At 38.2% G+C, this 25,624-nt stretch overlaps 1 protein-coding gene across 1 annotated transcript in view; it reads left to right on the forward strand.

Moving 5' to 3' along the window:
* The first annotated feature begins 1,295 nt into the window (after positions 1-1,295).
* Positions 1,296-25,624, forward strand: part of LOC150081488 (opsin, ultraviolet-sensitive-like) — a 29,392-nt gene continuing 5,063 nt past the window's right edge. Inside the window, exons 1-2 of the mRNA XM_090380223.1 lie at positions 1,296-1,555; positions 12,159-12,289. Coding sequence (XP_090236349.1) covers positions 1,296-1,555; positions 12,159-12,289 — 391 coding nt within the window. The remainder of the gene's footprint in view (positions 1,556-12,158; positions 12,290-25,624) is intronic.

The following is a 25,624-nucleotide window of genomic DNA, read 5'->3' on the forward strand; positions in this document are numbered from 1 at the left end:
AACCGGATGCGAGGAACAATTTTCGCATTATATATTGTACTTCAATTTTAATAAAGCCTTTGATACTGGTAGCAAAATAAAGACTGTTTTACAAATTAGAGTAGTATAGTATTAGCACAAGTTACTACTATGGATAATGGTATCGTTAAGAGGTAGGAGGACGAGAATGGTTATAAATGGCCACAGCAGTGGCCATTTATAACCATTCTCGTCCTCCTACCTCTTACCTACGTCCTCCTACCTCTTACCTCCTACCTATTCTGAGGTTATAAATATTCATTTTAATAAATATTCATTTATAACCTCATGAACAAATGCGATGAGTGCGATAGGGATACCAGAAGGTTCGGTATTATACCCCTTACTGTTTTTAATATTTACTAATGGTAATGATGCAGGAATTTCAAATCTAATACCTGAGTTTGTTGATGACATTAATCAGAGTAAGCTATTTTAAAAATATCTGAATAAACTTAGTAGATGTGCTGAAAAATGGAGACTCAAGTGTAACATTGTTAAATGCAAGATATGTCATTTGAGTGGCAGTGATATTAGAATAACATATATATTTAAATAGCAGCAAACTCAAAGTAATGAATAACGAAAAGATCTAAGAATAACTGTAGTCCCTTAGAGTAAGGCTTTAAGGGCTCCTTTGAACAGCATGTTCATATCGGTAATGCGAAGTTTCTGGGGTTGATGATGGTTAAGTTGCATCACTGCTTTGACTCAACGTTCATTACTAAAACATTGTCTAGTTGGAGTGTGTATCCATCATATTATGCAGAGATAATATGATCAGTTTTCAAAGGCCAAATGATCGTGTCACTACATTATCGAGGATAATGATAAGCGAAATGTTGAATTTAATTTTTCATATCTCGTAAAGTGTAGATATATTCATTATTTCTCATAATTCCAATATTTGACTTTCTACCATTCTTTCTGCTTCTTAGAATTACGAGCACGGATACTTCATTCTTACGAACACGAATAAGGCCTTCCCTGAAAAGTCGATTCTCATCCTATATCTGCGTGCTCAATTCATCCTGAACGAAATTACTCTAACAACGATGCCAATAACTACGTTAGTTGCCTTCGTGTAAACGGCATGACCAGACGTATTGCAAACTGCGCATCACGTGAGGTAAGTGGCCATTCAGCACGAAAAAGTATAACTGAAAAAGCCCGTCTCATTAAAAAAAAAAAAATTCACGGAGTATCCCTCTTCTGCACCCAATGACAATGTGCTACTTGACTTCAAGAGTCTACTGGAGATTTACTTCCAGAACAACATGACCGAATGCAATAATCTTCCAGTATCTACAAATGATAGTCTAGAGATAATACAGGACTTTTCGAATGGCACGTGCAAGCGTGGTCCATTAACCTGGAGGGATATCCTCACGCCAGAGTTACAAGCTTTTGTGCCAGAACACTGGCTACAATTCTCGCCGCCGGATCCTACGGTGCAATATGCACTTGGAGCAATGTACATCATCATTATGATCCTTGGAATCCTAGGCAATGGAACAGTACTTTGGTTATTCTTCACGTAAGTTATCGTTCATTTCAAATGAAATGGCATTTCTTTATTTTAATATATTGTGTTTGTTTGTTTGTTGTTGTTTTTTTTTTTTTTTATGATTAAGTTACCATCAGCTTTCCTTCTATTGTGAATTGTACCCGTTAAATGACTAAAGTCAGATAAGAAAATGTAATAAAAAATTGACTAAATGAGTTCGTTCCATTAGCGAAGTTAATTGAATAGAAGCTGAAATAAATAAGCAGAATGTCAAAAAAAAAAAAAAAAATAGGGTGAACCGTCAAGAAATTGTTTACGACAAAGTTATCATCATGTTGAAGACTTATATGGCCACTACAGCTATTGGGTTTTCAGTCTTGTAAGATCTAATCTGTAGACTGAAAAACGGAAATTTCGTCAACCGTTAATTTGATTCCATTGAAACAGAAAAGGCGTTCTTCATGGGTATTCCTGAAGTGTCAATAAAACGTTAGCTCAAAGAGCTAACGTTTTAATTAATAACCAGAAAGAACCTGAATGGCATTAAGATATAAATACAGTTCGATTTCTTCCTTTCTTTAACGAATAATATGCCCTCGCGTGTAGCACGGTGATGATAATCCTCGTCCTCCCACACTGGGTGGAAAAGGCTTGAGTTCAAATGCCATCAATGACAGGAAGAATTTTTATCTGTTTTTTTTTTTTTTTTCATTTACCCCGCCTCCCTACAAAGTGGCTGAATCGGTTTCAGGCGAGGACTGAGTGGTTATCGCCCGGAAACTTGGGTTTTTCGCTGAAAAAACAGCAAACCGACCAAAAAATACACGCAACATACTTATGCCTCATAGCCTTAGTTGCTTTGGCGCTGAATACACACCTATGTATTGTATGTTTAACATGGTTCTTAAAAGAATCATCATGGTGGAGTACTGGATAAGCTATTTAATGTTTATAAACGATTTTAAAGTGCAGATAAAACTTAAGTTGAAAGAGAATGGAGAGTATCAAGTTCGTCTAGAAAGGTAAAAGGAACTTATGTGAACTAAAACGAATTTTTCGAAGTTGGTGAGTCACAATAACCATGGTCTCTTGCCAACAATGCTACTGTAATTAAACTCTCAAAAAAATCCGAAAGGTTACTAACATAAATTATCTAAAAGGAGTATAATCAAGTGCCTATTATTACTCTTAATTATTTATAATCATGTTCTAAACTGTTTAGTAGTAAGACTTAAATGTGAATCCTTTCTCTTGAAGCTAAACCGTTACCAATGAATCCATGAAATAAAATAAAAAAAATTTAGAGAAAAAACTTCCCGACTTCTATGGAAAACAAAATAGAAATCTTTTCGGGCTATAATAGATAAAAAAATTATTTTAATTAAAAACAATTGACTTACAGTAGATAAGTCTTTTAAAATAGTCTAAGGATTTAATGCACAGCCACTGGATGAAATTGTGGAGAGAGAGAAAAAAAAAACGAAGCTGTAAAATTTAAAGTATAAAGGAAAAGTTAATTCGAGAACTCTTATTTTTAAAATAGTCCCATATTAACTTTTCATTTGCTCTTCCTATATTTAAGACAAGGACATATGGGGGGGGGGGGCAACCATCACCTCTCCATATGTCGCTGGCTAAAAATTGGAAAAAAAAAAAAAAAAGATGTAATCACATCTACAAAATTGTTTGATATTAACAGATTATTCATTTTTCTGAAGGTGATAGCTCCCATCTTGTGATTTTCTCTTTAAATTTTTAGCTGAAATTATATGGGGGATATGCTCATTTCTTTCTTTTTTTTTTTTCTTTTTTTTTTTCACTTACCATTACATATCTAGATTCGCTCGCGTACTGTGCTGATATTCATTTATTGCCTGGGATAAGTTTGTCTCAGGAAACTTTATTTTTATTATATTTCTATTCATTCAGAGAATTCTAGGACCCTAAAAATGCGAGACTTGAAGGATAATTCCTAGTCTATCTATTAGTAATATTCAATCTTGCTTAAAGCATTTCCCTAGTTTTAATATATATCACTCGCTACTTTCGCATTTTTAATTCACTTGATGATATAATTTATATTAATGCAGTACCAGCATTTCTGGGCAATGTTTACTAAATCAAAGGGATAAAAGGCAAGGTCAATTAATCGGAACGCAGTTTCTCGAAATTGTGGGGAGGATACCGATAAAAAAAAAAAATGAACTAAGCCAATTTATTTTAGAACAATATATTTAATGTATTTGTCGGGGTCTCAGACTGTTTAAATCTGGTGGTGGGTAAAGGTTTTCAAAAATGTACTATTACAATACTAAACTGTATTTTTTTTTTTTTTTTTTTTAATTTGTTATGAAAACTCTAAACATGAAAGGTATCAAACCCTATAGTACTTAGTACCGTGCATGGGTTGAAGGAAATGGAGGAGGGATGCTAGAAACTTTGCTCTGGAGACTAAATATGGGTTTCACCACTTAAAGCCTCCAATAAGTAAAATGGTGGTATTGCACCAATTGATGAAGGTCATCCACCACATGGTTGTTAGTATTAGTATTTTATATTTACTATTATATGATATTATTAGTGTTATATAAATCCTAGCATGGTTCCTGCTTTGCCAAATGGAAGACCCGAAATTTGCGGGAGAAAAAAACACGGGACTCTCTGTAGCAAATTCGATTACGATGTGAAAGACGGAAGAAAAAAAAGGAAAACAAGTTAGTTAATGCACACAGCAGGTTACATTTCAGGAGCGCTAGCAAATAGTAATAATTCATGATTTATAACAAAAAAAAAAGGAAAAAAGTAAGAATTTTATGCACGAACCGACAAAATTTTGTTTCTGCGCATCCGCTACATTGCCCATTCATTCCTCCAACCAGCCCATGGCAACAAACATAATATGCGGTATATGGATAACCTATGTGAGAGGGCGCTCGCCATCCCCTACAAGGCATTCTTCATCCCGGCACTGGCTTATGCAGCGGGAGCTTGGTACTCTAAGGCAAGCACTGCTGTTAACAGAAGGAAATTGGAAACCATCCATCGAATAATTCTCCTCACAACAACCAGAGCATGCTGCACAGTGAGCACCCACGCTCTCCAGGTCCTTGCGAGATGTCTCCCTCTGGACTTGGAGATTGTCGGCCGTGGGCTGCTGCACCAACACGCCAAAGGAAGGGTAATCACACATTTGGGATACACTACGGACCCAACTCTGACTAGACCACAGGAAAAAAGACGTCTTACAGACCACATGAGAACAGGGTGGCAGAATCGGTGGAATGACTCCACTAAAGGCCGCATAACTAGAAGCTTCATACCAGACATTGGACGTGTTTACCCTATTTCCCCGACCTGGTACTCTCCTGGACTTCATACCACTTACCTGCTGGCAGGGCATGGCTCCTTCAGGAAGAAGCTACACGATTTTGGAATCTCGGACATAGCGCAGTGTAGATGCGGACAAGAAGAAACTTGGGAGCACCTGCTCTATGAATGTAATATATATGAAGATCTCCGTGGCCTGCTGTTTACCAAACTACGCTCCATCCTTAGAAATCAGGAGGACATAGTGCTGCAGGAAGAAGAAAACTATAAGGCTTTCACGCTTTTCGCTCAAAATCTCTTCGCGAGGCAAAGAGCACTTCCACCACCCTGAAACAAACTTCAGGCTTTGGACCACCGATGGACAGAAAGAACACAACTGGCCATTGACGACCAGCTGAGTGACTACAGGACTTGAACACAAGTGGTGGGGACAACCTACAGCAACTGAAAGACAACTGAGTCCTAACTGGATGCGACCAAACACTGGGACCTAGATGTAGTTGGCCTGTCACGTGCAGGTGACGCATCCTGGCCTCTGCCGAGACTAAGTCCACCACCTGGAGAGTCAAAGTGAACGACTTAGTTGCAGCCTTGCTGCCAACTAGCCAAATGGCGACCCAGATCCGACACTTTTCCGGGCCTGCTTTATCTCCTTTTCCCGGCGGAGGGGGGACACCCCTGTCTCCTCCTCTCCCTGCAAAACCCACTTTCCCTCTGGTGTGGCATGGGCATGCCTACTGAACATTTGGGGGGGCACCTTCTCTATCGGTCCCTTTCTTCTTTTTCTACCCTCCAGCCTTCCTTCTCCCCACCCAAATCTGTCTACCTTCACAGCGCACAGCCCCACATGTCAAAATTGTAACTACACTAAAATTGCTTGCCCGACCCTTTTCGGCCAAAAATAAAACTCATCCAGCGTACAATCCATTCTCGCTCTTAAGGCAAATCGCTATGACCAAACAAAGCACCAATAGCGATTAAAGCAATGTCTTTTTTTTTTTTTTTTTTTTTTAAGGTCCTAGTCATTGAAATCTGAGGAAAGTAGGTGGCAGAACCTGCTAGAATACTGACTCCTTACTGGTAACACCTGGCTAGCCTCCACGTGGCGCGGTATGGGCAACGTCGGGTCCCATCAGGGGCCCGATGGCCAATAAGCCAGATGAACAATGGGCACAACAGACTACACTATACACGATCCATACACTTTAAATCTCTGGCTTGACAGGGTACTGTCACTCGATGCAGAGAACACCGCGGAGATGGGAGAAATCCCAGGAGCCGCAAGACCTCAACATACCAAATACCAAAAATATGAAAAAAATAAATAATTGCTAGATTTCTATTGGCCTGATTTTAATTAAATTTAGCATGACTTAACAAATTTTTTTTAATAAGCCCATATATAAAATTTCATGAAAATCTTTCCAGTCAAAGTCGAGTTGTTACCATACGGACGGACAAACATAGTGAAGACAATAGGCATATTATTCATATATACTAATTCCCCTAATAAATAAAATAAACAAGTTTTTACATTTCATACGTTTCTGTTGCAGATTTTCCCAGTTTAATTAAAGCAATATCTGAATTCGTTCGTTGCTCCAACGCCAAATCGTGACACGGTACGTTAACGCTACTAACGGAACTGGTTGTTACTTGAAAACTGTCGGCATACTGGACAATCTCTGTACCACCATCTGTTAATGAATACTAGCAAATTGTACTCCCTACTGAAGACTTGTAATACAATTCAGTAGTGACAAGAAAACAGGGTTGGTTTTTTTTTTTTTTTTTTTAGGAGCATTAGCAACTAAGGCCATATTGCTCCGGGTATATGTGGTGGTCATTCCCTGACCTTTCCGCATCCTCCGTATTTGATGGTCACGGGCTCGGACCCCGGTCTAATCAAGAAGCGTGTGCTACGCACTGCTGCTTCTGCCCACCTGGCTACGGAGGCGCCAAGAAAAAAGGGAGAATTGTGTGTGAACAGGAGAGGTAAGAAACGTTTTCCCTTCATCACGTCATTTGTTAAAAATTCTGGATAGCATTGTCAATTATATGGGTGCAATAAAGTATAAACCATAACTAACGTTGAGAGAGAGAGAGCTATATACAATCCATGTAGCTGTTGGGATGGACCAGCTGAATTGCTTTAATTCAGTCACATTCCCAAGATAACGCATTTTACAAGTACAGTATTATTATGTCACCGAAATACAGCAAAGAACTAGTTTACGACAGATGAACTCCACGGGTACCTTAGGAATGCTTTGTATACATTTCACAAACATATTCTTGTTATAATTCATCTTCATTTCATAACTAAGTAATTAGTTTTTTCCCCTTCATTATTGTATTTTCACTATTCAGAAAAAAATATTAAGATATTATATAATTAATGTAAGAGATTGCGATTAATAAAACAGCAACTTCTCAATAAAAAGATTTCCACGAAGAGCATGATAATACGTTGTTAAAAAAAAATAAATAAATAAATAAACCTTTATTACTTGGAAGAGGGGCATCACGTGACTATTCATTATTATGTGAATGAATTGATATACACTACTTTATTATATCACGCGGTAGATTAAGTAATTTGTTATCGAAATAATACAATTTAAAGGAACTGAACCATGTAAATGCAAAATACTTAAACTATTTATGGCTATGTTTTGGGAAAGACTCCCCAAACCGGATCAAGTGACTCCACTCCCGGTTCAATTCCTTTAACTTGTATCATTTCGATAATAAATTTTTAAATCTACCACGTGATATAATAGTGTAGTGTCTATCAATTCGTGAACAAACTAAATCTTTATTATTAGAAAGTCCTTTTGCATAGATGCATACCTTAACTGTTTTTCCAGTTACAAATAATAGCTCGAAATGTGCATCAATAAACTTTAACAAGCGCCCTTCGTATCTTCGAAGATGCCTAATCTTTATTCCATCTCCCGCCATGCATTGCTTACTTAGCATTAGATGAAAACCAAGCGATTGCTTCAATTATTCTCAACACAAAATTCTTATTCTTAACAAAACAAAAAAAAAAAAAAATCAATCGGAGTTATGACAGGTGATTGAGGTGACCATTCAGCCCGCCCCCACGGCCAATCCAGGCGATTTGGGAAAAGAATCAAGAGTGTTATTCAATTATTTATTCGTTCATTACACATTACAAGCAGCAGTCCGGTTACAAAGTGTTGCGAAATCATTTAAAAATGCATGCTACACAATTATAAAAAAACAGTAATATTATGTGAATAATTAATATTTGTAAAAGTATGCAAGGTGCGGCTATGAAATAACAAGACTGCACACGCAGCCACTTACACACCAAGCGCCACCTGTGAAACGAAGGCACAGTAGTTGACCTAATCTGCCAATTCACGTTATTATTATTATTATTATTAGCCATATGGTACAAGGAAGCCTGAGGCTTATGCTGCACCAGCCAAAAAAAAAAAAAAAATTCCCAAGTTACCCCCCTGTGTGTGAGAGAGAGAGAGAGAGAGAAGTAGAAAGACATCACCAAGAAGAGAAGAATGATGATATCCAGCTCAGGACCCTGGGTTTGCCAAGCCCATACTCACCAGATGTGAGCCCCCGGGGTTAAATGTGAGCCCCCGGGGTTAATTACACCATATCATTTACTTTTTCACTGAGACTGTTATTCACTACCTTGTATTTTTGCAGTTTTCCGGAAAAATGACAGACAAAAGAATTGAACAACGAATCAACCTCAAATTTTTAACAAATCTAAAGAAAACACCAAATGAAAGTTATCAGTTGTTGCGTCAAGTGTATGCAGAAGATACTATGTCCGGTATCCGTGAAAAGTGATGAAAATGTGGACCATGTAAGCGCCAGTGATCAGAAGTGATCATTCTTTACGCGTTAGAATGGTTGCAACAGAACTCAATATGGAGAAATAAACAGTTAGAAAAATTTTAACTGAAAATTTAGGCATGAGAAAAGGCGTGTGAGCCAAGGTGGTACCAAAATTTTTGAATGAAGATGAATGAATTAGAAAACACAAGTTTGTGAAAATGTTTGGGAAAAAACTGAAGAAGATCCAGACTTTCTGAGTATTATGATTACTTACGATGAAAGTTAGCTGTTCCAGTATGACCCACAATCCAAAAGACAGTCAATGCAATGGAAGACAAAATAATCCCCCCGACCAAAAAAAGCAAGAGTATCAAAATCAAAAATGAAAACCATGCTTTTTTTCCCTTCGATATTAGAGGAATTATTATGGTTCAATAAGTCATGTAATTCACGTGCTGGCCTGCCTGTTGGTTTTTCGCACAAAAGTCCTTTTTTTTTTTTTTTTTTTGTTATAAATCAAGAATTATTACTATTTGTTAACGTGTCTGAAATATAAACCTCCCCACCACTTGAATTTTATATTTCAGACACGTTAACAAATAGTAATAATTCTTGATTTATAACAAAAAAAAAAAAAAAAAAAAGGACTTTTGTGCGAAAAACCTCCCCACCACTTGAATTTTATATTTCAGACACATTAACAAATAGTAATAATTCTTGATTTATAACAAAAAAAATAGGACTTTTGTGCGAGAAACCGATTTCGTTTCAACTCATCCGTCACATTGCCCATCATTCCTCTAATTAGCACATGGCAGCAAACATAATATCCAGTGCTTCAGCTACAATAAACGGTAGCTGAAGGACTGGATATTACGAAAAAAATAAAAATAATAATAATAATAGCCTCATTTCTACTAGCCTGATTTTAAGTAAATTTTGTATTGCTTTACAAATCTTTTTAAAAGGTCCATACATAAAATTTCATGAAAATCCATCTACTGGAAGTCGAGTTATTACATGCGAACAAAAAAATAATAAATGTCGGATTTCTATCTTAGTTTAATGCAATTTGTAATGGTTCGACAAAAAGAGGCCCAAATATAAAATTTCATGGAAATTTATCCGCTGGGATCGAGTTCATGCGGACGGACGAGCGGACATGTAGAAGATAAAAAGGTACATTATTCGTATATACTAACGCGCCTAATAATCGAAGCCTTTTATTATTATTATTGCTGCTCTTTATGCTGCTATTATTATTATTATTATTATTAGCCATATGGTGCAGGAAAGCCTGAGGCTTATGCTGCACCAGCCAAAAAAATTTTCTGAGTTACCCTGAGAGAGAGAGAGAGAGAGAGAGAGATGTTGTTGTTTGGTTTTTAGGAGCATTAGCAACTAAGGCCATATTGCTCCGGGAATATGTGGTGGTCATTCCCTAACCTTTCCGCATCCTCCGTATTTGGTGGTGACGGGCTCGAACCCAGGTCTAATCAAGAAGCGTGTGCTACCACTGCTGCTCTTTCCTACCTGGCTACGGAGGCGCCGCGAGAGAGAGAGAGAGAGAGAGAGAGAGAGAGCTAGCTAGCTAGCTAGCTGGCTCAGGACCTTGGGTGTGCCAAGTAAAAACTCATCAGATGTGAGCCCCTGAGGTTATGAACGACATCGTGTATACTGTTGATATCATAAGTGAAGCTTCCGTGAAGTGCATCGAAATGGCTTTGTTGGGCTTCGATGAAATTCATTACGAATGTTCTTTTGGCGTGCGATGTCGTGCACTGCCCTTTTCATGCAATATATCCTCCAGTTTTCTTGAGCTTTTTCATCCATGCATAAAAAGTTGGAATACTTGTTGGATCCTCCCTACAAATTTGACGACAATTACGTTGAACCTGATTCGGTGAATGTGTAGCAGCGAAACACAAAACAAATTGCGCTTTCTTTTATCCGCCGAGAATAAGTAACATTATTAGTCTTCTCCGCTTCTCTACTGGTGAAGCGTTGCTTATTCGAGGTAGCACAATATCAGGACAACTCATAGTGAAGGCATTCACAATATGAGATATGACAAAAACGATGCCATTTCACCTACCTCTGTGATTTACACCATGATGCTATGCACTAACTTGTTCGTTTAGTGAATTTTCCGTAGTCTGAGGTTTTTAGCCCTAAAACCTTTTTAGTATATATTGTCTTTCTCTTAAACAGTTGACATTTTGCTTTATATTCTGCTGTGGCGCCACCTCCAAATCAGTGATCTATGAAGTACAGTATATGGAAAACAAACTTTGAGTTATTGTTTGTAATAGGTGAAAACCACATCTGTTATTTAATGTCAGATCAAAAGTTATGGCTTTTTTCTAATAACAAAAGTTATTTTTCGGACAACTTGTATATCAATATTTTTCTTAGTATCACCTAAAAGTTTACACGTTGAAATGCACAGAACTCAGACAGCAAATATCTTTTGTTTCATCTACCCTAATGTCCAAACGTTAAGCTACAATTATCAAATCCAAATATCATGAAAGATGTGTAACATGAAATTTTATCAAATCTTGTGTGGGAAATGTTATTATATGACTCAATTATAACTGAATTTGAAAATCAATACGTCTATATTTTCATGAATGATAATCATGAGATCATAACAACCGGAAATATGTTTGGCAACTCCACGTGAAGAATAATCTCACTTTGAAGCAATTCATCAACTAGCTGGATCCTGTGTGGAAGACCATTCTTTTCCATGAAAATGATTTTAAGACTTACGGCATCTCTGAAAATTGCCATTAGAGCTCGCGGATCTCATCTTTATACCTGTATCTATGTGCCACATCGAGAGCAAAAGGGCAGGGTTCGAATTCCGTAAATGACTCCAGTAATCTTCATTCACTTTTTTTCTTTTTCGTAATGTGGCAGAGTTAGTTCTCAGGCAACGGTTGCATGTTTTTAACTCCGGGGAGAGGGAAAATATACAGGCAATACCCGGTTTGCTGAGCGAAAAACTCGTGTTTTTCACGCAGCAAACCGAATAGACGTCATATACTATGGGAACTCCAGTTTAGCAGAAAACCAGTCGGCAAAACCTAACAACGAACAACTTATGAGGAAACCTGGAACGTGGGCTTGTAATGGAACCCGTAAAATCCTAAATTCGGCAGAGCAATAAACTGAGTAAACCTATTCGAAGTAAAAGGCTTCATTATGTTTTTCAGTTCAATGGAAATTTTCCTAAAGATATAGAACGAGAAAATCATTAGTTCTTTTTCAACAAATTTCTATTTCTTTTCAAACATGACATAAAAGGATGGGAAAAGTAAAAAAAATTAAATAAAATAATAAGAATAAATAAACTAACTTGGATTTAAGGCTTCCTTTAGAAATGCAACAAGATGGAGAATTATTCAGCTTGTTTGAGTAATTTGGAAATAAATTATCCTTAAAATATTTGCATTTTCTTATGTAGAACAAAATCTCTACGAACGCCTTCTCACTATCTGGTTGTGAATCTGGCTGCCAGCGACTTTATGATGATGTGCATGATACCGATGTTTGTTTATAACAGCCTTCGTCTACGACCTGCTGTGGGAACACTAGGTAAGTCAGTAAAATTTGATGACATGTTTATGAATTTTCTGAGTTAACGCCATTCATTCTCTATATAAACTGAAATGACTACTTGACAATCAAAATCACGATGGGACAACTGAGACTGTCGTGCCACACGCTGGCTGCCGACAGTTTAAAAATAAAAATATTAAATAAGTTATTTTTAAATGAAGAGAGAGAGGCATATACAAAATAAGACGGTAATTAAAGAATAAACATATAAATCCAGGGTGAAACTAAATATTCTAGATTTTCACAGTTTGCCGAACAGCCCCAAGTGATCTTGGGGCTGTTCAACAGTCAAAACAGAACTTGGTCAGCCGATGCGCTTGGAATTTGATTTTTTATTTTATTTTTATTATTATTTTTTTTTGACGTTAAAAACGTTTTTACTGGCATTATTCCAAAAATTTTGTAACGAAAAACCGTCATGCAAAAAGTGTTACTAACATTTATTCCAGTTTAATTTATCTTCTACTGGACCAAATTTAATGAAATTTTATGCAGAGCTTCATCTTAACTCTATACTAGAGGAAAAACTTTAAAACCTCTGAAAATTGCAGTAGTTTTTCCAGGATAGTGGAAAACGTGAACATGTGATCAAGGAAATTTTCTGGCGTAATAAACAGGATAATGTGGACGTATAGCATATTGTTTGAAAGCTAAGGAATTTAGAAACAGAAATATTAAGGTTTTAAGATACAAAAAACTTGAGGAAACTGGGAAATTCGTTAATTCGAAAAGTAATCTGGTTTCAAGTCACTTGGTGTTTCCAGATTAAATGTAATTTTTTTCTTTGCAGTTAAACTCTGAGGCTGGAAAAGAGTTCTGCACATTTATGAAAACATTTCAACTTGGACATGTCATCAGATCTTTCCATAAATACTACACGTAATGGAACAACTATAGACGGTGTATTTAGTCGTGAACTAAAATCTCTTTAATGCAAAAATTATATATCCTACTTTAGTCATCACAGACTAATACTTTCAGTAACCGATATGTAATTATTATCAATAAAATAAAAACATTGTTATATTATTATTCATGAATTTGCCGATTACTCTTAAATGTATTCAAGGATGCTTCCATTGAAAAACTAACTCGAAAACGAACATACAAGTATAAGATCTCACCAAATTATTTTTAGGGATCTTTACCAAGTTTTCTAGGGTTACAGATCTGGAAGAGGAACGCACGTGACTTGATTCTTCCAATTATTATTTTAGTGAGGACGTATTTTTTGTTTCTGAAATTTACTTAATTTATGGATATAGCAGTATTTAGATTTTCTAACAATAATTAACTTACTATAAGGAAATCAAATTTCTCTAAATTTAATAACTTTATTAAAACTGACGTTATTAAAATAATTCAATGAACTTAAATAAATATATTAAAACCAAAGCATCATAGCTCTGGTTTATTCTATTAAAAACCAAAGTAAAAATTCATGCCACAAGAGTTTAATATAATGCTTGTACTTATTTTGGAAAAATGCCTCTTTCTGTCTAGTAAAGTAAAAAAATACTGTTAATTTTCCATAAGGTATTTGTTCAATATGATTTTAATAATGTCAACTATATAATTTATTAAAAATTAAATACTATGAGGCGTCAGTATATTCTGTCTGTAACTGCGAGTGTTCTTCGGTCAGATTTGCTACACGAAAAACACCAGAGTTTCCCAGAGATAAACCATGCTACCCTCACCTGAGACCAACTCATTCAGCCAAGTTGTGAAAAAAAAGTGCACAACGATTATTCGAGTCATTTACGGGATGAGGAATCAGGCCGTTTAACCGGGTATGGTTGGTTGCTTGTTGTAGGATATTCGGCCATATTGCACCATATATAGTATGCCTGTAAATTGCGTGTGTTCTGTGATCGGTTTGCTGCACGAAAAACCCGAGTTTCCTGAAGGAAAATCATACTACTCTTGCCTGAGACTGACTAACTCAGCTACGTGGTAGAAAAGGCCCATAAAAATTGCTCGTGTCACCGGAATTCGAACTGAGGTCTTTTCCATCCGGTGTATGGAGGACGGCGATTATACCAACTGTGCTAACCACGAGGGCTCACCCGATGTGATAGGACGGTGATTAGAACCACTTTGCTACCCGCAAGGGCCTATTAATAACAGGAGAAACAATTTCTTTTCCTTGATTATGAAAAATTTTAACATTTCGCATAATAATTTTTTGACAACTTCAAAAACAAGTTGCACTTTCAGCTATCTACAGACATTTTATATTACGCGTCACTCTTTTCAGGATTAATGGACTGGATTGGAGACTCGCGTCTGGTAGGATGAACTTCTGCGCATGTTTTGTTTTGTGCCAGCAAACTTATAGAACCTAGCTGAGATTATGAACTAAGAGGCATTATTGCATTAATTTCTCATTTAGATAAAGTGTTATAAAGATTAATTGCTAACAGACCTTCAGCTGATCTTCAACTAGCTGCACACTCAACATCATCTCTTCAGTATCAGTTTCGGCTTGGGCTCTGCCGTGAAGATGCCTTTATATTTTCCTTTCGTATCATCTCATACAGTTCTAAGTTTGTTGACTTTAAGGACGCGTTGACATATTATGATAAGAGAGCGTACAATGTCGACTACGTGAATCAGGATGCACTTTCCAGCTCTACCAACTTCTCAGAGATTATTTCACAAATCGTTCCTCGAGTCCCGTCGATAACCTAAGGAATTTTTATGGGCCTTCCCACAACGTGGCTGAGTTAGTCGGTCTCAGGAAATGATAGCATAGTCTTTTCTCCCGGAAACTCGGATTTTTCGTCAAGCAAACAGAAAAATCGATCACAGAACACGCAATTTACAGACAGTATACACGGAGCGATATGGCCTTTGCCGCTGATGCTCCTAAAACTCTACAACAACAATAACAACAAATCATTCCATCAACGTTACTATTAAAAGTCAGTCTATACATAAAACTATCTCTCGAGGTTGCCCACAGGGATCAATCCTGGGTACCCCATGTGTACATGCAGGCATATATAGTAGCTTATGTAAAACGGCTCCCAAACACTAATTCAACTCCGCCGTCATACACTATAATGATATAGAAACTCTGCAAAAAGGGCAGAAATGTGTGTAATGCTAAGTTTGTGTTGCGTATATGTTGTTTAGTTGTTTCTTGCCACTCTGCTACCAGGAAGCAACAAGAACCAGGGATGTGCGTACTGATACCCGTCTACGCCATGGGGAGGCGGGCCACAACTGAGCGCGAACCGCAGCAAACCTCGAGTGTCACATACTGAATGTACAAACCATTCAAAATATGAGAAAATAAAATAATAAAGTAATAAAAAATAAAAGAAATTAAAAATAAAAATAAGGAAATCATAGCAAACTACAAAGAAGCAGAAAAAAATAAAGATAAAAAAATAATAATAATAAATAAATAAAATAAATAAAAATCCTGCACCACTGCAAGGTTGGTTCCAGCAATGAGAAACACAATAGAGGAAAGAATAACAGTAAAAGAAGGAGGAAGAATAAAACGTAAAAAAGTAAACGCTTGATAGACAAAAGGAAAAGATATGAATTGAATTAAAAGTGAATAGAGGGAAGAGGTAAAAATTCCACACAGAATAACAGTCTTTCCTCAATTTGAATTTATATCCCCTCAGGTTCGTAATCTGAGCAAGCGGAAAAATCCCATCAGAATTCAGCGTACTCAACCCATTCAAGGCTTTATACACCTCAATCAGATCACCTCGCAGGTGCTTAGTCTTCAGCCGCTGCAATTTGCAGAACTTAAGCCTTTCTTGGTGAGGGGACCCCTTCATTCCCCTCGCCAATTGTATTGCCATTCTCTTTACACGCTCATGCAACTCTACATCTTTCCTAAAATGAGGCCTCCAGACCTGTACGCAGTACTCAAGGCGTAACCTGACCATTGCCTTATACAAAGGGATAATCACCTCCTTTTCCTTACTAGCAAAATTCCTGTATATCATTGAAATACCCCATGACCTGCTCTGGCAGCCTGTCTGCATTGCTCAGAAAACTTCATATCTGACTGCACAATTACTCCCAGATCTTTTTCATTTTCTACCACTCTAAGTGTAATACCACACAGTTGGTATGTTTCTCTGGGGTTACTTCTACCCAAATGCAGTACTTTGCATTTTTAAATGTTAAACTTCAGTTGCCACTTCTCAGCCCATCTGCCCAAATTTTCTAGATCCTGCTGCAGCAGCACACTGCCATTACTATCATTAACAACCTTGCCAACCTTTGTATCATCCGCAATCTTGGACATTAAGCCTGATATACCTTCATCAATATCATTGATAAATATATAAAACAACAGTGGGCACAACACCGAACCGTGGGAAACTCCACTAATAACATTAGTCCACGAAGAGCAGCGTCCATTGATTACCACTCTTTGTCTTCTCCCACTCAACCACCCTTTTATCCATTGTAGCAATAGATAAAAGTTCTTGCAATATATGTCTTCAATAATTTCTTCCTCAGACAGTTCTTTTGGAACGTCATAAATAAGAAGTGAAGGATTTTCCTTCCTGGGAGCTCCAGAAATAACACCAGCAGAAACGAGAGACCTAGAAGGGGAAATATGCTCCATATCAGTTTTGCAAGCAGTCTCAAAAACAATACCACGATTCCTAGCAAATCTTAAAGATTTCACCTTCAGATTTTAAAATTCAGTTTTCAAAGTCTTGGTTACTAGGTTCTTAACAGCCACACTTGTATTCGAATTACTGTTATCATTAGCTCGAAAAATAAGTACATTGTCATTTATGTCTGCCGACTTCTCCTAAGTTTGTGCCCCATCTCGAGCAACTTCAGCAAAAGTACGTGCAGAAGCAATTTAGCAACTCAGTCATTAACTTTATCCCGCATATTTTTATCATTCGAATCAGTAATTGGAGACTTGTGATCCTTAAGAGGAAACTAAGCCGAAAAAGACTTCACAACACTATCCAATAAATTTGCAATAAATTATCCAATAACCTAGTTACCCTAATGTGCGTGCATTGCACACACATTAGGATAACTAGGTTATTTCTCTTGGTGGCTGGTAATGGCATCAGAATGGCCGCCATTGTGTTAGTATTACCGATTATCGTTAATGAGATTTATTTGCATTTCTAACTGTTGTTACTTCTAATACTGGGATCTAAGCTGTGTCATAAACTCTCTTGAAACCAAAGTAAATTTCAGGTATAGTTTGTTTATCATTCTAGCCAAGAGAAATAACCTAGTTACCCTAAAACCAAACTATTATTTTTAGGCCACCCGACTAATTAAATTCATCTGCCTGCCGTGCATTGTGTATCATGTCCGTAAATTGCGTGTGTTCTCTGGTCGATTTGCCTGTTTTTCTGAACGAAAAACCAGAGTTGCCGGGGGAAAAACTTTGCTATCTACGCCTGAGACCGACTAACTCAACCACGGAGTAAAAAAAGCCCATTACAGTTCTTCGCGTCATCGATAGGATTCGAACCCGGGCCTTTTTAACCGGGTTTGGGGATAACGGTGACGATGCTACCGCGCAGACTACATTATCTCATTAGTCCTATCTAAACGATTCATGAATAGTTGTCGCCCGCCTCCTCATGGCGTGGACAGGTACTGGGGGCGCAGCCTTCCTGATGATCGCTGCTTCCCGGTAGCAAAGTGGCCAGAAACAAACAATACAAAAATTACACTAATTTCTGGTCATTTTACAAAATTCTGTATTGTCAGAGTGTAGTTGAAATAAAATTCCGGAGTCATCCTATAAGATGCCACCCATGTCCACGTGACTTTCGGGAGATGTAGCATTTTCATAAGTTCCGGCTGTTTTTTTTTTTTTTTTAGCCCGCACAACATTCAAATCATCCCACGAACAGATATTTCTACAAACATAATACACTTACGGTTATGAGCGCAAACTTTTAGGCCGTCAATACCATTTTATATACAGGGTGATTCAGGAGGAATAGCAAATATTTTGGGAGGTTATAGTATCGATTATTCCGAGTAAAAAAGTGTTCATATAAACATGTGTCCAATGCTAAATGGATACAGAGATACAGCTGTTTGAAACTGAATCGCACAGCTCCCTGAACCAGATGTGATCAAGAAGCGGTTATAACCTGACACCGTTTTGTGTTAGAAATGTTGTTAAGAATGCCACATATCTTTACACATGCTGAACATGTGGATAGGCGTTTGTCTACAGTTTTTGTAATAGTAATAGAGGCATGTGACGCAAGAAAGCAAGCGCACGAGCTTATGTAGCATCAGCTAAAAAAAAAAAAAAAAATTCATACATCCATTCCCTCTAAAAGTTTGTCCAGTTCCTCCATGAATTTATTTAAGCTATCAACTTCCACAACGACAGATGGAAGTTTGTTCCAGCAATTAACCACCCGCTGGCTAAAGGCAAATTTCCGCACATGGGCCCATTTACCTAGAATTTCTGCAAAACGAACTTCCACTACTATTGGAGGATGTTCCCTTGGCTACAACGATTGGTATGTACTTTCAGCACGACGGAGCTCCTGCACATTATACCCGTCTGGTGATACAATATCTAAATCGAACTTTCCCTGAACGATCGATCGGCCGCAGTCAGGGCCGGTTCTGGTAGGTGTGGACTGCGTGCATGCACGCAGGCGACCAAATCCCTAGGGCGGCCGATAGTGCACTTTAAAGAAAAAATTAAAATGTAATTTAATATTATTTTAATATAGTGGTCGGCGATGAAATAGCGAACGTGGCATTGTTAATAAATAATATTGTATTCTCTAAAGACCCATTCACAATGAAAATTAAACGTAAAAATAAAGTAACAAAAGTTACCGTAAAATTAAGAAGTCATACCAACATTCATAATGGGAACATAAACATGACTGTAAACATATTTGGCAACCATGGAAACACAACATGCTCTTCTTTCATACTTCAAAAAATTGATTGCATGATAACGGATGGTATAGCTGTGCAGTTCATGGTTATAAATAATGCCGAAGCATACGTGTTAGGTGTTTTGCATCAGAAAACTTAGAAGCGCAAGCACAGGCAATGGTGGGTTCATCCGATGAACCAGAGGATTCAACAATGGGACTTTCATAACCTTTACGATTGTGTCTTGTTTCAAACCACTTAAACAAAAGCTTGGAGTTTGCAAACTTTCATGTTAACGCCTTATGATAAAGCTTAAGAGTAACCTTAAACTTAATCATAAGACTAAGGTTACACTCAGTCACGGATTGAGATCCGTGACTGAGCGGGCCACTGCAGCAAAGAAAAGTCATTGTCATGTTCCTGGAACCATTCCATAGCAATTCGGGCTTTGTGCACCGGTGCATTATCCTGCTGGAAGTAACCATCTGACTGAGAATAAACTGTCAACATGAACGGATGCACTTGGTCAGCAACGATGTAGCATTCAGACGTGAATCTATGGGTATCGATGGACACAACGTGTGCCAAGAAAACATTCCCCACACCATAACACTGCCCCCACCAACTTGCACAGCATGTGCAAGGTGGTGGAAGCAGTGTTATGGTGTGGGGAATGTCAGACATGACGGGTCCATGGATTGATGTTGTTTTCGCCAAATTCTGAGCCTTCCATCAACATGATGCACCAAGACCTTCGACTCATCAGACCAAGCAACTGTTTTCCAATCCTCGATAGTCCAGTACTGGTGTTGCTGTGCCCATAGTTGGCGTGCTCTCTTGTTCTTCATTGATAACAAAGGTACGCGATGTGACCGTCGGCTGTTGTAGCCCATTCGCGACAAAGTGCGACTAGTGGTCCGTTGCGATATTTTGTTCTGCGCACCAAGGTTGTATTCTGACGTGATGTGCGATATTGTGGCCAGTCTGTTTGCTTGCACAATTCTAGCTATCCTCCTCTGACCTCTCTCATCAACAAGCGATTTTCTTCCACAGGAGTGCCATTGAGCGGATGTTTTCTGTTCCTTGCACCATTCTCGATACACCTGAAAAGTTCAGGAGAACTGCCGTTTCAGAGATGCTTTGTCCGGCACTTCTTGCACCTACTACCATGGCACGTTCGAAGTCCGTTAGATCACTCCTTTTCCCTATTCTTGCTACAGTTTGTACGCTTAACTGATACTAAAAAGGTTATTCTGCTGCATTTATATCCAGAACTGTGGCCATGTGACTTGCAATGTTGTGGGACAAACCATTTGTGTGCACAGCAGGGGGTGTACCTATAAAGTGGCAGTATAGTGTATATGGAACTGTCATAAAAACATACTAGTAAGCTCCTATGGGTTGGGTTAGGTTATGAATCTACTCGCGATCCGCATTGATAGGGCGGCCAAATATTTCTAGCACGCAGGGGACTAACAGCCCAAAACCGGCCCTGGTCGCAGTGGTCCTGTTCATTGGCCACCAAGGTCTCCAGACCTCACTCCGTTAGATTTTTGTTTGTGGGGTGGATGAAAAGCGCAGTATACAAAGAAAAAAAAAGAATACAAGAGACGAATTGCTCGCTTTTGGATACTGCTGCCCGCATAAAGGAACGCCAAGACGACTTCAGAAGAACAACACGTCTTATTACCATAAGAGTTGCAAAGTGCATTGAAACTGGTTGTGGGATTTTCAAACATTTATTGTGAACTGTAAAAAATTTGCCAGTTATTTGTGTTTTGTATCATTCAAAAAGTCAATAAATACAAACAAAAAGTCATTTTTCGTTCTTTAATACCTATCATAATAATAGCTGTGTGCGCACCAGTTTGAAACAACTGTATCTCCGTATCCATTGAGAATTGGAGACATGTTTATATGAACTTTTTTACTCAGAATAATCGATACTATAACTTTCCAAACTATTTACTGTTCCTCCTGAATCACCCAACAAACCGTAACTAAAACTTATGAGTCAACGCATTTGCAACAGCAATGATGCATAACGACATTAATTACTTCAATATTACTATACACAACATATTTTATAAATATAAATATATACACTGAGTGATCACTGAATTATGACCGCCTACCTAATACTTCTAGGTCCTCCTTTTACTCTCAGTACAGCAGCTATCCGATGTGGCATTGATTCAACAAAATGTCGGAAGCGTTCGGCAGGTATGGCCAACCAGCAGTGTGTAATACGGTCAGCAATGCAGGTATGGAGGTGATTGGTGTATCCAGATGCCTGATATGCCTTTCCATAGTGTTCCACAAGTGCTCTATGGGATTGATATCGGTGGAGTTCGGAGGCCATTCGATATGCTGGAAGTCAGAACTGTGTTCATCAAACCGTTCCTGCACAACAAGTGCCCGATGGCTCGGCGCATTGTCATCTTGGAAGACACCTTCGCCATCCGGGAAAAAGTGTAATATCGCGGAGTTTACACAGTCAGCAAGCAGTTGATAGCGGAGACCACTGATACGTTGTTCCACATGCACCAGGGGTCCAAGTTCCTGCCAGTGAAACATACCCTACACCATACAACCGCCTTCACTGGCCTGCACTTTTTATACCATGCATGATGGATCAAGAGTCTCATGTTGTTGACGTACATGACCATCCACGGTGTGGAGTAAATAACGTGATTCGTCCGACCAGCACACCTTCTTCCAGTCTTCTAAAGTCTAACTTGCATGCTCTTTGCACCAGGCAAGTCTTTTACGCCGATGAATCTTGGTTAGGATAGGATACCGTCTGCTGGTATAGCCCATACGTGCGACGCATGGTCATGCCAGATATTGTTCTGGGTTGGCCCATGTATTGGGTAGTCAGCTCTTCAACAGTGCTGCGTCTGTTCGCCTGTACGAGTCGTCAGACCCGGCGCTCACCTCTTAACATCAACCTTTCGCTGACCTTTGCAGTTTTGCCATCGAGTCGTTGTTTGACCATTTTGACGCCAGTCCTGGTACACTTTAACTACGGCGGCTCTCGAACACCCCACCAGTTCAGCCGTTTGGGAAATCGAGGCACCAGCTAGTCGAGCACCCACAAACTGTCCTTTATCAAAGTCCGATAAATCCTTCCTTTTACCCATCACGCTCGGAATTTTACTACCTACTAAACCACTGGCACCTTATCTATGCTACGTAGGTCCACTAACTCCGCACTCTCGTACTCACGTGGTCAACGGGTCGCATTCAATTTTCATAGGAGTGGTCATAATTCAGTGATCACTCAGTGTATATTCTGTGCCATCCTCGTAATTAATATATATTTCTTTTATCTTATTAAAAATAATATAAAAAATTCTGTTTATACTCCGGCATGACAACCAAGTCAGTAGAGTTTACAATAAATCGTCAATACAAATATTTATCGTATTTAGTAGTCACGGGCTTGAACCCCGGGCTACTCAAGGAACGCGTGCTTTGCACGCTCGCTCCTGACCACTGGGATACGTCAGGGCTGTTATTTCATTAGAAGCCACAATGTTACTCCTTACATATGCGATATCACTCTCGGCTTTGGCACTGCAACTGCAGTGGTATAGGAGAGAAAGGGTGAAGGGTAATTCTGCATTGTTGCTTATTTTAAAGCCAGGTACATTATTCTGATACTTATTTAACTATGATGATAATTATAAATATTCGCCATACTGATTCTTCTTCGCAAATATTGGTGAAAAAAGTAATTTTCTGGCAGTTTCCTCATTAAAATTTACTCAATAAACAAGCAAAAATATGTCTACAATATTATTTATTTTAATTGTTTTTATATATCTATACTACAGGCGTATGTTGTAACCGAAAGTTAATTAAGTCATCATTCTTCTCTTTCTTGGTGATTCCCTTCTCTCTCTCTCTCTCTCCCTCTCTCTCTCTCTCTCTCTCACACACACACACGCACACACACACACACACACACACAGGGTGTCAGAAATTTGTTTTGGCTGGTGCAGTAAAAGCCTCAGGCTTCCTTGCACCATGTGGCTAATAATAATAATAATAATAAGTCCTTGATTTTGTTAAAAAATAAACACGATCATCTGTTATCATATTATGTTTACCATACCATTTAAAATAATTTAGACTTCTATTACCATATAGCATATATTTGGGGAAATAACGAATGAGCAGAATTACCCCACATTGTTTTTTAAAACGAAATGCTCCTCCCCCATCGAAAATCAACTGTAAACAAATTGCACATACAGATTTCCCAGAATCATATATAAGCCTATTATATGCATTAATATTATTTTATCTCCCCTGCAAGATAAGAAAATCATGTCCCAGTCTAGTTTTTATGTATATTAAGACATGTTCTGCTCAATAAATACATTATTTATGCTACGAAAAATTTTGCAGATATGCAGAATTGCCCTACATCTGCAGGGCAATTCTGCAGATGTAGTATTATGTAGTATTTTATCTCCCCTGCAAGATAAGAAAATCATGTCCCAGTCTAGTTTTTATGTATATTAAGACATGTTCTGCTCAATAAATACATTATTTATGCTACGAAATTCTGCATAATTGCCCTACATCTGCAGACTTCGTACAAAAATCAAATAATTATTAACACAGAGGAAAGCGGATACATTAAACAGTAACAGCTGCATTATCACAATAAAAATATTATCTTTTCGTAGTCAAATCCCTGTAGAACGAATAAAAGCAATGAGTTTGTATTGCGCTTTTATTCCATACATGTCATACGTTTTAATAGATATTGAATGACATACCTGAACATGCGAAATTTTCTGGCTGTCTTTGATAAATTTTGGAAATTTGATCGTGCTAATTAGGTCAGGTGGTATTTTGCGAATAAGCACTCATACACTCTAGCAATAATTATACAAATTACTATTAGAAATAATGTAAATGAACAAAATACAGTACATTACAAAAATTAGCATATTATTAGTATTAGTAGTTTTGCGAGCAGCGACACCTGCTCGCAAAACTTTTCTTACTGGCTTCTTTTCCTTTTTTTTATGAAAACATGAAAAGTAGTAGAACCAATAGTACTTAGCACTGTGCATGAATCGAAGGCTGAGAGAACAGAAGATAATTGTTGGTATTAGACCTGAACTTCTGTATTCCATTCTACTCCTGTAGATTGTTTTTGGGAAATACACATGAAGGAAAGTTGTTCAAGAAAACAAAAGTGAAAGCACAAATGAGGCACAGAAAAATTGGTTCTGTGAATTTGGAGTTGGACAATGAATGGATATTGACTACTTGCAGTTGTGGTTGTAGGATTTTAGGAGCATCAGCAACTAAGGCCATATTGTTCCAGTATACTGTCAGTAAATTGCATGTGTTCTGTGGTCGATTTTCTGTTTGCTGTATGAAAAACCCGAGTTTACGGGAGAAAAAACCTTGCTATCCTCGCCTGGGACCGATTAACTCAGACAAGTTGTGAAAAATACCCATAGAAATTCGGGGCTAGAATCCAGATCTTTTTCACCAGGCGTATGGAGGACGGCGATTCTACTAACTGTGCTACCCACGAGGACACTGCTTGCGATGCATGTTCGTACTGGTTTGGAAGAGAGCGGGAGAATGACAGATGCCAATTCAGAAGAGACTGATACACGTGGAAATATCTAGAAATGGCACGCAGCAGAAACTGACAATCTCTGAGTGACCGTGACCGCTAAGCATCACACATACTATAAACTGCGCGCATTTCAGTCGATTTGCCTCTTTGCTGGACGAAAAGCAAGTTTCCGGGAGAAAAAGCCATACAATGCTCGCCTGAGACCGACTAGTTCAGCCATGCGTTTTAATGTTTTGTTTTGTTTTTTATTCAGAGCCTTGATGTGAAAAAAAAAAAAAAAGCCCATAAAAATTCCCCATGCCATTGACGGGACTCGAACCGGGCGTTTTCCAGCCGGTGTGGGGTGGATGGTGATTATATCCACTGTGCGCCCTCGAGATCAAAGTCTATGAGACAGAGTATGGAGAGACTTTGTAAGACGCTTCATTAATTATCCTGACTGCTTTGTTTTGAATAGTCTAGAAGCTTCAGAGGGGTTTGTAGGCACCACCCCTGACGTGGGAATAATTTTCAAAGATAGGAAGTATTTGATATTTAGATTGCTCTTCTACCAAGAGAGAGAGAGAGAGATTAGCAATTAGGGCATACCTTATAGATATGTTTTTGTTTATACTCCGGCACGACCACCAGGTCAGTGGAGTTTACAATAAATCAATCAATACAAATGTTAATCATATTTGGCAGTCACGGGCTTGAACCCCGGTCCATTCAATGAGCATGTACTACTGCACTCGTGCTCCTGGCCACTCGGCTACGTCAGGCAAATGTGTGATGTTGTCTAAAAATTTGATGTCATCACAGATGAGTATAGAAGCAGTGGA

The sequence above is a fragment of the Mastigoproctus giganteus genome, chromosome 8 (genome assembly GCF_048544385.1).
Source record: "Mastigoproctus giganteus isolate SK-2022 chromosome 8, ASM4854438v1, whole genome shotgun sequence".
Lineage (NCBI taxonomy): Eukaryota > Metazoa > Arthropoda > Arachnida > Uropygi > Thelyphonidae > Mastigoproctus > Mastigoproctus giganteus.